General features: G+C 38.0%; 1 protein-coding gene across 1 annotated transcript; it reads left to right on the top strand.

Annotated features, from left to right (window-relative positions):
• Window positions 1–9,149: 9,149 nt before the first annotated feature.
• On the top strand, window positions 9,150–11,282 carry LOC106067875 (uncharacterized). The gene is made up of 2 exons (XM_013227150.2): window positions 9,150–9,369; window positions 10,468–11,282. Exons 1-2 carry the CDS (start codon window positions 9,150–9,152, stop codon window positions 11,280–11,282), a joined length of 1,035 nt encoding a protein of 344 aa, XP_013082604.2.
• Window positions 11,283–14,216: the final 2,934 nt, after the last annotated feature.

The following is a 14,216-nucleotide window of genomic DNA, read 5'->3' as shown; positions in this document are numbered from 1 at the left end:
GTCTACCTAAGGTCAAAATTCCAGTCTTCACCGAGATTCGAACCCAGGGCCCCAGGTTCGGAAGCCAAGCGCTTAACCACTCAGTCATCGCGCCCGCCATTCGAGAGTAACGACATTAAATTTTGTGTTAACCTTTTAATCGTTATCATCATCATCATCATCATCAAAATCCATTTGAAGGGCTTGAGAGGCTCAAATCCTCTCTTGCTAAAGCCCTGGACAGAAGCCCTGCTGTTTTGCGTAGTGCATACATGTTACCATGCAGGTCGAGATTTTTTGGTTTTCCAGACCTGTCGAGACGGAGATCAGCAAGTCTGGGGCAGTCAAACAGAATATAAGGCACGGTTTCCTCTTCTTCCCCGCAGCGGGGGCACCGTAAATCGAAATTTGGCCATAGCCGTGAGAAACATGAGCCAACAGGACAGTGGCCAATAATAGCTTGCTCAGGCCTGGACAGCCTCCACCACGGGGAAGTGCGGTCAGGGCGCCTAATGCGCTCCCAGACTCCGCGGGCTTTTTGGGACTTGTCCCAGCACTCAAAACACGTTTCCATTTCTGTTTTGTAAATTATAGCCAGAGGATGGTGGAAACTTACAGCCTGTTCGGTTGGTGGAATTTCCCCTCATTGGTGGGCTAAGGAGTCTGCAATAGTGTTGCCAGTTTATCGTTATCAGAGTTTAGAGCATGGACTTATAAAGCACTGGACGATCTAATGGGGGTAGGGATCATCGACACCCCCACCCCCAAACGAAAGGGAGGGGGCGGATAAGTTCATGTGGAGAGTTTGCACACAATAATGTAAAGCTGTAAACTACTTAAAATAGTATATGTTACTTATTGATACGAATTGGTACCTGGTAGAGAGTTTCCACTCGATCGGGCCCCTCTTTCTGCTGTGAACAAAACAAACAACAAACAACATTGTAATAATAACATTGGCGGATACGGACATACGGTTGGGGGTAGGCGTTAGATGCAATCGCTCCCCCCTCCCCCCCCCCCCCACTTATTCTTTGAAGGATGCAGCGGTCTTATTTTTGTGAAAAAAGTAGCCTAACAAATATTGTTTGAAAACTATTAGTTGAATTACAAACACTATTTTTTTTATATTTCTTGTATTGCACGGACTCCTCTCTAATAGAAAAATTTAATCATTAATACAAAAATTATTGTTAAAGGGGTGGGGGGAGCCTATTAATAATAATAATAATAATAATAACAATAATAATAATTAGACGTTTTAATTCAACTATCTCTCCTTTATGGGGGATGGGCCGCCGAAAAGTAGGTTTCACCACCTCAAAGCTGGTGCCATAGTGTAGTTATCCTGTTTTGATGTTGTGAGTGTGATTCAAAACTCATGTTGCTCTAATGTGAACTCTTTCAACCTTAGGCTAGGAGTCACTGGATAGCAGTCAGTTAGAGAGAGTCAGTAAAGTTAGTTACTTTTGGGTCCTCGGAGAGGAAGGACATATGTTTTGGAGAATTCTATTACATGGAGTAAAGTGTCAAGGAGTTTCATTATGAAATGTATTTGATGTTGAATTTCACAAATAAACAAATAAATCTAGAAGTTATTGTTTATTAATTCATTGAGCCATACGGTTGGATTGCCTATATATATACCATGGGCTTAGCCAGGATTTTTTTCGGAGGGGGATTTGGGGGGGGGGGGGGAGAGACGCGCGCACACTGTAACATCCAACAATATGAACCCAACGTCACCACACCTACATCGGAAACCACCCAGTGACATTTATGGTGTCTGAAAGTTCACACAGGTGACAGTAGACCTATCATATGGATTATTAAAATACTTTCCTTATCAATACTTTTGTATTTTATATACCGGAAACACCAGAAAGCTTGCTTATTTATAGATTCACCTCCATGTATGAAGATCTCCATTAGAACATTGACTCTACTTGTTTCAGGAATTAACACTCTTCGTGCCCACGCTTAGTACAAGGACAAACAATTTGGATGAAGTGATGCAGCACTTACTTTCCTCACTTCCTTTGGAATATTGCATTGTAAAGTAGAGTCAAGTTTCCCCTTTCACTATAGGGCAGATGATGTAAAGGTCATCTGTTTCTGTGGCCCACGGTTAACGAGGGTGTCATGTGGCCAGCACAACGACCAACCGCCTTTACATTTCCCCAACTACTGTCAGGTAGGCCCTACCACACAGAGGCGTGCGAAAATGACCGAAATTAAAAATCCGCCTTCATCAGCCTTTTTGTGATTCAAAACCCGGAACCCCCGGTTTGGAAGCCAGGCGGTCTACTGCTCGGCCACCGGGCCTCCTGAATATTACATACACCTTGTTTTTTTGTGTGTTTTTTTCGTGTTAACTATAGTTTGACCGCCCCTCCCCTATATACTTCTATATAGATTTAAATTGTGCCACCAATTGATAAATGTGTATTTAAATATCTCTGATATTTGAAAGGTTTTTAAGTAATACATTTTCTCCAATGCTGAGCTTACGTTAATCTTAATTTGAAAACTATCATTTTATTTATATGTACAGTTGTAATAAGTAGGTTGACCTACTTTTCTACATACCTAGGTCTATGTACTGTCCTTATTTATATTCGAAACAGAACGGCCTTTATATAGATCAGTGATTCCCAAAGTGGTCTATATAGTCTATAATATAGAAAGTATAGACCCCCAGGGGTCTACGAAGACTTCCAATTGGTCTACGAAAGTTAGAAAGGGAATTGGGGGTCTATGAGATGTGCACGGGGGTTTAGGATAAAGAATCTCAATTCAGCATGTCGTGACTTTAATTTTGACAATTGGAATTGTTTCATACACACATTTATGATTTGTACCTTAGGAAATGCTTAAAATGTTTATCCTGCTGATTGAATGAAAAATTTTGTTTAATTTTATAACTATATTTAAATAGTGTAGTTTTGTCTAGTTATAACTTAAGCGAAAAGAAATGTAGACTGTACAGTGTTATCTATTGAACTTCATTACTTCCTTGTCAAACAAGCGAGTGTTAATGTGCCTTTTTTACGATGCCAAGAAACCAATAAAGGATCAATGGAGGATCTTTCGAGATTTAAAACCCTGTCACATAGGGTTGCTAATTATATAATATATAATAGTTCTATTTATTCACTTCTCGTTTCAATATATTCAATATTTTTTCTTTATAAGTAACGTTGTTCTTTTGTTTTGGAATGACAAGTTTAAATTAATTATCGAAATTTAATTAACAGGCATTACCAAATTCTAATAAAAAAAATATTTCTTTTTTTTAGAAGATGCATGTAATACTGCTTTTCAAATTGATGGAATCTGATAAGTTTTCAAGAATTAATTATTAAGTAAATGAATGAAACTCAAAACTTAAAACAGAAAGGTAACAAAATAATGTGATCAACTATAAGACACTAAAACAAATGATCAACTAGATGTGATCAACTATAAGACACTAAAACAAATGATCAACTTGATGTGATCAACTATAAGACACTAAAACAAATGATCAACTTGATGTGATCAACTATAAGACATTAAAACAAATGATCAACTAGATGTGATCAACTATAAGACACTAAAACAAATGATCAACTAGATGTGATCAACTATAAGACACTAAAACAAATGATCAACTAGATGTGATCAACTATAAGACACTAAAACAAATGATCAACTTGATGTGATCAACTATAAGACATTAAAACAAATGATCAACTAGATGTGATCAACTATAAGACACTAAAACAAATGATCAACTTGATGTGATCAACTATAAGACACTAAAACAAATGATCAACTTGATGTGATCAACTATAAGACATTAAAACAAATGATCAACTAGATGTGATCAACTATAAGACACTAAAACAAATGATCAACTAGATGTGATCAACTATAAGACACTAAAACAAATGATCAACTTGATGTGATCAACTATAAGACACTAAAACAAATGATCAAGTTGATGTGATCAACTATAAGACATTAAAACAAATGATCAACTTGATGTGATCAACTATAAGAGACTAAAACAAATGATTAACTTGATGTGATCAACTATAAGACACTAAAACAAATGATCAAGTTGATGTGATCAACTATAAGACACTAAAACAAATGATCAACTTGATGTGATCAACTATAGGACACTAAAACAAATGATCAACTTGATGTGATCAACTATAAGAGACTAAAACAAATGATTAACTTGATGTGATCAACTATAAGACACTAAAACAAATGATCAACTTGATGTGATCAACTATAAGACACTAAAACAAATGATCAACTTGATGTGATCAACTATAAGACACTAAAACAAATGATCAACTTGATGTGATCAACTATAAGACACTAAAACAAATGATCAAGTTGATGTGATCAACTATAAGACATTAAAACAAATGATCAACTTGATGTGATCAACTATAAGAGACTAAAACAAATGATTAACTTGATGTGATCAACTATAAGACACTAAAACAAATGATCAACTTGATGTGATCAACTATAAGACACTAAAACAAATGATCAACTTGATGTGATCAACTATAAGACACTAAAACAAATGATCAACTTAATGTGATCAACTATAAGACACTAAAACAAATGATCAACTTGCCTAACCTCTTATGTTGTGAAAACTAAGATAGTCACAAACCTGTATGTACAAGAAGTATTGAGACAACAGTAACAATCTTGAAAAACATTATACTCTGGCTAGAAATACAGCACAACTTTATAAGCCAAATTTCTGAGCAGATTCTGGCTTAAGTCCCGTGTTTGAAGATACTGACACGACAAACAAATGTCTTTTTGGTAGTTAGCCGATAGTTCAAGCTGAAACTGTTTTTCTTTTTACCAGATTTTACAAATGTTGATAGTCACAATATACGGCAGTGCAGAACAGCTGAAAAAAAAAACAGTTCGCTTTTTTCCCTAGGCACAGATGACTGCCTGGTGTTGCGGTTTGCGCGCTGAACTGTCGTTTGGTAGTCTCAATGGTCCTGGGTTGGAACATCCTCCGTCGTCCTGCGGGAGGTTTGGGCTAGGAGGTAGATTATCTTCAACTCTGAAGGAACATCCAAAAACTTGTCAAAACAGACTACAGGAGAGTCTACAGCCCAGCAGCTAGGAGAAGCCAGAATGTTGTTTCCATTTGCAAGTGTATACCATCAAAGAATATACAATACAGGTTTGTGATGTGCAGCTACTGTCCAAAGGAAATGTTTTTGAAAATGTATGCATGAAGACCGAGTTAAACCATAATGACAGCTTCACAACTCAAAATACCCTCCATGAGGTACGTGCGGTTATCTTCTGGTGTAGAGAGATTGATTGTTGATTGTTTAAAGTAACATAGTATTGCATGCTAGTCTTGTTCAATTATATTTCGATAGCAACATGTCAAAGGTCTATACCTGAATAAGTTGATACTTTGAAGTGATAGTTTAGACATTGAGGCGCATTAGCTCATGCAGCGACAGCTACAAGTTGATTTAAACAATTGATGGGCTAAAGCTAACTCCGATAAAAACAAAACATCGCAATTTGTCACTTAGTTTTATCACAAGCTGCTAACAAATGAAGAGAGTTCAACATCCACAGCCAGAGCACATCTCTTCCAGTAGCATAGGCAGAGCCAGATAGCAGTAAGTGGAGGCACCCTGGACAGCATTTTGTGTTCTTGTAAATTTAATCTCATTTTTCTCCTTTTTTTTTCATGAATAAGTAATATGCATATTTAAAAAAAAAATGTAAATTTTTTTAGTTTGTAGAGGGTAAAACCATGGGTTGACACACGGCCGTAAATCTGGAAGTGAATGTATATATTACTTGGCTATCACTCTAGAAGAGGTCACTTTGTAACCACGACCGTGTTTCCAATCGCAAGATTTAAAGTGTTAATCTAGTCATGCATGTAAATTAGAATATAGAAACCTGCTTATTGTTAAGTTATTGGTTTTTCTGGCTGATTCAGTGCATCCCTTCACTAGTTCTAATAGTAGCCTACTGTAGAAGGAAACTTCGTTCTAGTGTATGAATTAAGAAACGTGACTTCAAGTCCATGTCGAACAAAATTTGTTGGCATAATGAAACTTAGAATTACTTAACAGGTTATCATCACCACTTGAGGCCCCTTTTATATATTTTGTCCGTTTCATCCATGTAGTTAATGCTTACTAGCCGAGAAGTTATCTCCATTAGTTGTTGTTGTTTTTTTTCAGACCTTTGCAGAACACGTTTCAGCAGCATAGAGCAGGCCGGCCTTAGGCACAGGCAAACTAGACAGTCGCCATGGTCCTCCGATTAGTGTGGGTCTTGCACAGGACTCTAAGAAAATTGTGTATTAGATAAAAAATAAATAAATTGCAAAGCATGGATCAAATCTCAAACATAACAGAACTCTATGGCTTTAAGTCTACTAGACTAGCTGCAAGCCTCTACTATGATTAATGTTCAGATTTACTTGTTTGAGTACATGTTAGGAGACCATTGTTTTTTTTTAATATTTTTTTTATGAAATGTCCAAATGTTATTTCTAGTTTCGTGATCGTGAATCGTCCATGAAGCACCAGTGTGATATCGGTGCTATATGAATTTAACTTATCTATTGATTTAGATATAAACACAGACATTTTTTTAATTCATTGCGTATTTTTTTGTCTTAATTTTTCATTCGGGCCCACACTATTCACTTCACCTCAGGACCGGCCCTGCATAGATTCTTGCTATCATACAACCTACATACTGTTTAGGACTGCGCACATGTTCTTCTTAGTACATTATGTACCTTGCTATACATGGGAGCAGATGATGCAAAACCTAACTATTTCTATGGCTGACGGTTTAAGGGTATCATGTAGCCAGCACAACGACCTACAGCGTTGCTTTCTTCAGCGTATGTTAGGTACCCATTAAATGTTGTTAAACTCATAATCATTTAAAAAACAAACATCCTTAAGATTCAGAATCGCAGTCTTCTCACTGGGATTCGAAAACGTGACGGTCGTTACCCTTCTCGGTTCAGAAGTCAAGCGCTTTACCAATCAGCCACGCATGCCCTATTACTATATTGAAGCCTGTATTAGACTTGAACGATATCATTTTTGAGAACATGACAATTATGTTGCCAGGGCGCACACAAACCACTAAGCTCACCTCTGATAGTAGTTCTATGGTCTCTCTTCATAACGGCTACCACGACCCCAACAGTTAACTTCATTAGATGTATAATTGCCGCTCATTTGCAATCGTCCGCACATGGAAACAATAGCGAACACACAAGTCAGCGACAGATAACCCAGTTGCTAAACTACGAGGGTTATGGCTAAAAAAAATCTTTTAATTATCTCCCATCAACCAGAAAGCTTTGACTTAATTTGAAAGTCGTGGTAGCAGTTTATTGACTGGCCTTTGAAAACACATCAACTATGGAATGTTTGAAGTTGACCAAGTCCAGTCTTCAATGCGTAACTGAATTTATTTATTTATTACGACAGAGAGATGACATTATTATTATAGCTTTTATATAGCACTACTTTCATGCTTATAGCATGCTCAGAGCGCTTTGGTCCAAACTCAGTTGTGGACCGGGGGGGGGGGGAAGGGGGGCATCTAGGAGTTGGTTTTCCGTGCTGCCTTTAGGCGCTCATTAAACGCAACTCTGCTCGAGTCGGGTGTCGAACCTCGAGCCCCCTTCTAGGTAGCCAAGACAAGCCAAGTTCAAGCGCACTTAGCCTCTCGACCAGTCAGAACTCTCTAGAGTTTGCAGACACTTACACATACACTTACAGTTACACATACACTTACACATGCACTTACATATACACATACACTTATACATACACATACACTTACACATACACTTACACTTACACATGCACTTACACATATACTTGAACATACACTTACACATACACTTACACTTACACATGCACTTACACATACACTTGAACATACACTTACACATACACTTACACATATACTACCAAAGGAGGACCAAAAGCAGGTCAAACCCTTAAAAAGAAGGACAAAAAAGACCATGACAAATTAAACTTAAAAAACTTGTCTTACAATTTATTTGATGTAACATTTCAGTTAATCAAAGATTCCTTAGCATTTCTAAGACAAAGCGAATTTTCCAGTTTATCATTTGCGCGAATTTAGATTATATGTGGAACCCCATGCAATGCATTTTCTTTCCATATTAGGCCTATACTGAGTCAAAAATTCGCATTGGGGAGTCTCTTTGATCTGTTGTGCGTTGATCAGCGAAAATCCAATTTTAACATCGGCATTTTACCTGGGAATACAAAAGAAAACAAAGAAAAAACATAAAAACAAAACAAAGATTATAATAAAATATGAAGAATATAATATGCCATAGCAGTAAAAAAAGAACGAAAAAAAAAAGCAAAATATAAAAAAAATCCTTTAAAAACAAAAAAAAAACTTATTTAAGGGGAAGAATTCTGCACTTACAGCTATATATCTCAATAATGTAGAAATTACTTCCCTTATTTGATATTTTAAAAAATATATAATTGTCACTAATTGATTGAATAATTGGTTAATTTAAAAAAAAAATAGATTCATGTTTTGACACCCTGGTAAAAAAACCCGTTGGCAAAAATTTACATTACCCGCTTTTTAAACACTCTTAAGAATTGCCATGATTTCTCATCTTTATTGTATGGCTAGTAAACTAGTACAGAATAGTCATGGCCCATGGCTTATCCGAGGTAGACAGTTACTTAAAGCTGATTCTGGCTCCTGTTTTTATATTGACAAGTTTAGTATTTTAAGACATTCCTTTCCACTTACAGAACAACGAACGATAAGGAGAGTGGGGAACTAAAGAAGATAAATCTCGTCTGCACTAAGAACCATTCTGCAGCTGCTAATTACTAAACAATTAGTGTTCAAAGCTGTTGAATCAATACCACCAGTTCATTGTTAAGGCACACACCGGAAGCCGAGATAAGAGAGTATAAAATCTGGTATCAATCTTATCTTTTTAAGACGTTGAAAGCGAGAGTGTCGTTTTTAGATGTGTGGGTTTTTCCCCAGACGCACGATTCCTTTCTTAAGAATTGCCACGATTTCTCATCTTTATTACATGGCTAGTATACACTTACGGAATAGTCATGGCCCATGGTTTGTCCGAGGTGGACTGGTACTTAAACCTGGTTCTGGCTCCTATTTTTATATTCACCAGTTTTATTGGCAATGCGCTGGCCATCCTGGTCCTGAAGAGAAAACCTTTTCACAGTCTCCCCATGTCTGTCTACCTGACCTTTCTGGCTGTGGTCGATGCTGGCACTGTCATTAGTGGGCTCTTACCCAGATTTATTCTCGCCGCTACAGGTAGGTCGACTGTTTAATGCATCTTTTAAGCATTATGTATACAAAGGCGTTTATAAAAACGATTAGCTGCAATGTGTGCGTGAATTTATGTTTGTGATCGTCATACACTTGTCGCCCGCACCCCCGATACGTGGATGTAATCAAACGGCACCTCAAAGCAGTGGGCATTGATGTTCACTACTGGGAAGACATAGACTAGACCGCACTATGTGGAGAGAGATCGTGACAAAGAACGCTATGGGTAATGAAAATGCACTGGCCTCAGCTCTGAAACGAGAAGCATAATTTTTAAAAATTTAAACAAACATTATTTGAAGAGTAATTATATCAATTAGTTTGGATTTAAAAGAATGGGGAATCTGTGTGAAGGTTGCCGTGATAGCTTTTTAATTGTATTGCATTTTATAAAGTTGTACAACTTGAATTCGAACTCGAGAGCTCAAGCCTCCTTAAGACAATACACTAACCACTGTGCCAGCGAAGTGCTTATGGAAACAGATGGTTTCATAGCTATCTATTGTTAGTTTCAATTTTTTTTAGCGACAAAGCATAAAGGGGACTAATATACCGCCACATCAGTCAAGTACAATTTATTTCTCTTGTTCGATACCAATCCAAAAAATTAATTGCCAATAATTAATTGGTTAATTTTTAAATTAATTCTCGTTTTGTACAAGAAATAATTGAGCGAAATGTCAACTTGATCGGAGAATGTGTGTGGGAGAAATAACGTGTGGGAGAAATAACGTGTGGGAGAAATAACGTGTTCAAACTTTGTAAAACTTTGGTTAAAAAATAAAAAGCGAGCCAAACGAAAAATGACATTTTCAAAATCAAATGTCAAAACTCCGACGTTTGTAACATGATTTAATTGATTAATTTTTTTATATTGAAAAAAGGGAAATAAATCTTGAAGTATTAAGATATATTACAGTGGTTACGCAGTGCTTTCTCTTATAGAAGCCTTGTTGTTTATTTTAAAGTAATTTTTATGTATTTGCTTCTTAGTACTCCAACAGCACACCGATTGTTTATATGTCAGTTATTAAAACAATGGTCTCGCTTTACCCTTCTGCTAATTTGTTGACACTTTCCCAGGTTATGACGTTCGAAGCGAGACGGAGTTCTCGTGTCAAAGTGAGATCTTCATTATGTATTTGTTCACCCAACTGAGCGCCTGGACGCTGGTAATCGTCACAGCTGAGAGAGTCATTTCCATCATTCGGCCACACAAGGTCAAACTCGTCTGCACTAAGAACCACTCTGCGGTGGCACTTCTGACCACTACGGCCCTTGTCGCCCTCACAAACATCCCGATATTTTTCATCTTCGGTAAGTATTCGATTCCCAAAAGGACTCGAAAGTACGGAGACGATTCCACCCCGTCATCCTCTAATAGCACTTCCTCGTCTCGCGCATGCGTAATAAAAGACGATGGAGGGAGAAGCAAGAGCGCCTTCTTCACGACACAGTTCTTAAAACAGTGTCTGCTTCCTTTTGTCATTATCTTCGTCTTCAACTGCATTATCATCGCTGGGCTGGTCAGGCGTCAGAAGATGATGAAGAGGCGTTCCTACGAAACCACCCTACCCGATGGCTCGCTGCAAATCCGTACCAAGTCTGGGCTGAAGAAGGTAGTCTCTAGGCGGGACGCCTCACTTTCTGTGGTATTGGTAATCGTCAACGCCGTATTCCTCGTCTGTACATTCCCCATCGGTATCTATCAGCAAATCATGGCCAATATCCCAGAGCGTGGCATTGACAGCCCGGGTCACGTGATCACGTACACAGTGCTGGTCTTTATATTCTACCTCAACAACTCGCTGAACCTTGTGCTGTATTACGTCTCGGGGTCAAGGTTCAGGGAAGAGCTAAGAAGCTTGTTCTATTGTCGTCGTCTGCAAGACATTTAGAATGTAGCCATCTTTTAATTGGGGCTTGCTGAATTTGTTTTTACAAGTGTCGGGTGCTCCTCCAGATTTCAAAAATGATTACATCCTAGGCCAAACCTACCACAGGAGATGGCGGCTTGCAGGGTTCAAACCCGGGACCATCAAGACGACATTCTAGAACACATTCTACACATATTCTACATGATCAAGCCGCCATCCGTGTGCAACCCTCTACAACAGAGCTTGGATTCTCTCTGACTGTGACAACGACGCTGGGTTCGGCGGAAAGGAAAGCACACCTCATGCTCAAAACACAAAAGTGTCAATGTAATCTTGTTTGACCAATCAAAAGGTTTGAAACTAACGTGTTCATGATGACACGTGACCATGTGTTCGGATAAAAACGAAGGGAAAAAAAACGACATTTAAATCATCTATTAAATGTGAATAAAGACCTTTCAGACCTTGCGATCTAGTGGGGCAGATGATGTAAAGCTCATCTTTTTTTTCAATGACCCACGGTTAACGAGGTTGTTACCTGATCAGCATTGCAGGGCCGGCCTTATGTAATTAGAGGCCCAGGCAAAGCGAATTTGGAGACACCAAATGAAATAGAAAAAATGAAAAATAAAAACCGAAAAAATAAATCACGCAATTTATTAAAATTGATCTAAATCAGCAAATAACTGAAACGGAGCGATTTTTCGTAGCGTTCAGAAAAGCGTTCCGCAAACATCTTGAACATATTTACGCAGACGGCATAAACGTTCAGCAAAAATCCAAATGTCCATGTTCTGATGGAAGCAAAGTCTCGAATATATTGTCTTGTCTCTTCAACTGATTTTCTAGCTCAAAGTGCCCTAAGCACTAATGTACTTCAAGGACATTTCATGATCAGCTGAATTGTTACAAGAGATTTGATCCAGGTTTCTGCAATTTTTTTTCTCTAAAAAAATTAATTGAGTCCTGTGCGAGGCCCCTACCAATCGGAGGCTCTAGGCGGCTGCCTAGTTTGCCTGTGCTTAATTCCGGCCCTGCCAGCACAATGACTGCCTTTACTTCACGACTTATGTCAAGTACCCATTAGAATTGGGTGGAATACGGGGCGCCCTAAAAAAATCCAAAGATAAAAAATTCAAACGGGATTCGAACTCGAGACCGCTCGGTTTGGAGGACAAGCATTTTCCCACTCAGCCACCTCTTGAACGTAAGGAAAATAAAGGACATGGGAGAGAACCATGTGACATGGGCACTTGTTATTTCTGCCCCTTTGTTCTCAAATTTTTTTTTATCTATTTCTGTATTTTTAAATAAAAATGTAAGTCTGGAAAGAGAATTAGGAACATGACATCATCAATTGTATTGATTGGAAAGAAGCAAATAAAAAAAAAGTTGTTTTTTGTTGTTGCCATTTAGTTGAATACACATTGAAACATGGGGCAAGTATGAGAGAGAAGTAGCCTAGTATTTATATAGTGCGATTAGTAAGTCTCCGCCTTTAGAACTAGATTATCAATGGAAGTAAGAACAAACTAAATGTATTGAGTTACAATAACAGAACAAATAACGGTAAATAGTAAACACTTTCATAGCAACCGTTTAAACTGTTCACCATGTTGTTCCTAATAGAGATTATGTCCTGAAGCTTGAATAACATTTATTTACGACTTCTTCATTGATGTTTATTAATTCATATGACATCGCTTCTCTCAGCTCGTTGAGCATTGTATAATTGTTACGGATTACATAAACCTGATCTTTGAAATAGCTCCATATCGTGACGGTGGTCATTCCTTTGGTCCTCTGTGAAAAATGTTGACTAACCCTTTGTCGTGCTGGGATACTGAAATGAGGGAAATAACTTCTAGATGATAGAAACATATAGTTGTAAATGAGTTGTTCCCCTTGGCATTATTATTTTTTTTAAAAAGGATTTTAAAAAAATATTTTGTTTGTTACTCTAGAAAGAACAGAGCCACACAACATAATAAAAGATTTAGCCAATCAAAAGTAGCAATTATACGTCATTAAATATTTATTCACACCGACTGTAGATTTATACAATACAAAGTACATCAATTTCTTCACTACCTCCAAGGGCGGACTAGTTATTAGTGGATATGTCGGATCTGCCAGTTCATATAGAAATAGAACTCAGGCACAACTCTATCTTAATGTAGAGACCCTAGTACCATCCCCACCCCTTCTAGGCTACAGACTTAACATGAAAATAATAGTTATATATATTTTTAGATGTACAGCTTCACCCCATAGTCTTTAGTTACTGATTACTGTGGTATGACTATTCACAAGGTGGACAAATAAAACGCTCTAGGGACGCCCTCAAAACTTCTCTGAAAGCCTTCAGCCTTGACCCAACCACCTGGGAGACAGAAGCACACGACAGTGCATCATGGCGTCGCGCTGTGAAAACTGGCGTAAAATCACTGAGGACAAGAGAACAGCGCTGGCAGAAGAAAAGCGTCAGAGAAAAAAAGCAAGGCCAAGGACACTAGCTACCTCTGAAATAACCTGCCCAGTGTGCGGCCGAATATTCCGGACTCACATAGGTCTCACCAGCCACATGTTGAGGCACTAAACCCCAGTGCAAAGCCCTCAGCCCCCTGGATGACAAAAGTGGTCATCATCGAACAACGATGGTCGAACTCTCTCTCTCTCTCTCTCTCTCTCTCTCTCTCTCTCTCTCTGTATATATATATATATATATATATATATATATATATATATATATATATATATATATATATATATATATATATATATATCCAGTGCCACCTCTTCCCAGTTGCCAGCACTGGACAGATCCACATGGAGAGAGAGCATAAAGGAAGGGTCACAGATTGCAGATGTCATACACAACAGAAGCAGAAAGAAGGGTGAAAATGCAACGGCGCCTGGTGATTATATATGCCCAACCTGCGATCGCAGCTGTGT

This window comes from Biomphalaria glabrata, chromosome 12 (genome assembly GCF_947242115.1).
Source record: "Biomphalaria glabrata chromosome 12, xgBioGlab47.1, whole genome shotgun sequence".
Lineage (NCBI taxonomy): Eukaryota > Metazoa > Mollusca > Gastropoda > Planorbidae > Biomphalaria > Biomphalaria glabrata.
Note: the sequence above shows the minus strand (reverse complement) of the source record. Positions and strands in the feature narration are given on the sequence as shown.

Bases quoted from the DNA above. Each gene is read 5' to 3' on its own strand.
- LOC106067875 (XM_013227150.2), top strand. From the start codon at position 9,150: ATGGCCCATGGTTTGTCCGAGGTGGACTGGTACTTAAACCTGGTTCTG. The intron at 9,370-10,467 runs GTAGGTCGACTG...ACACTTTCCCAG, and splicing joins ATTTATTCTCGCCGCTACAG to GTTATGACGTTCGAAGCGAG.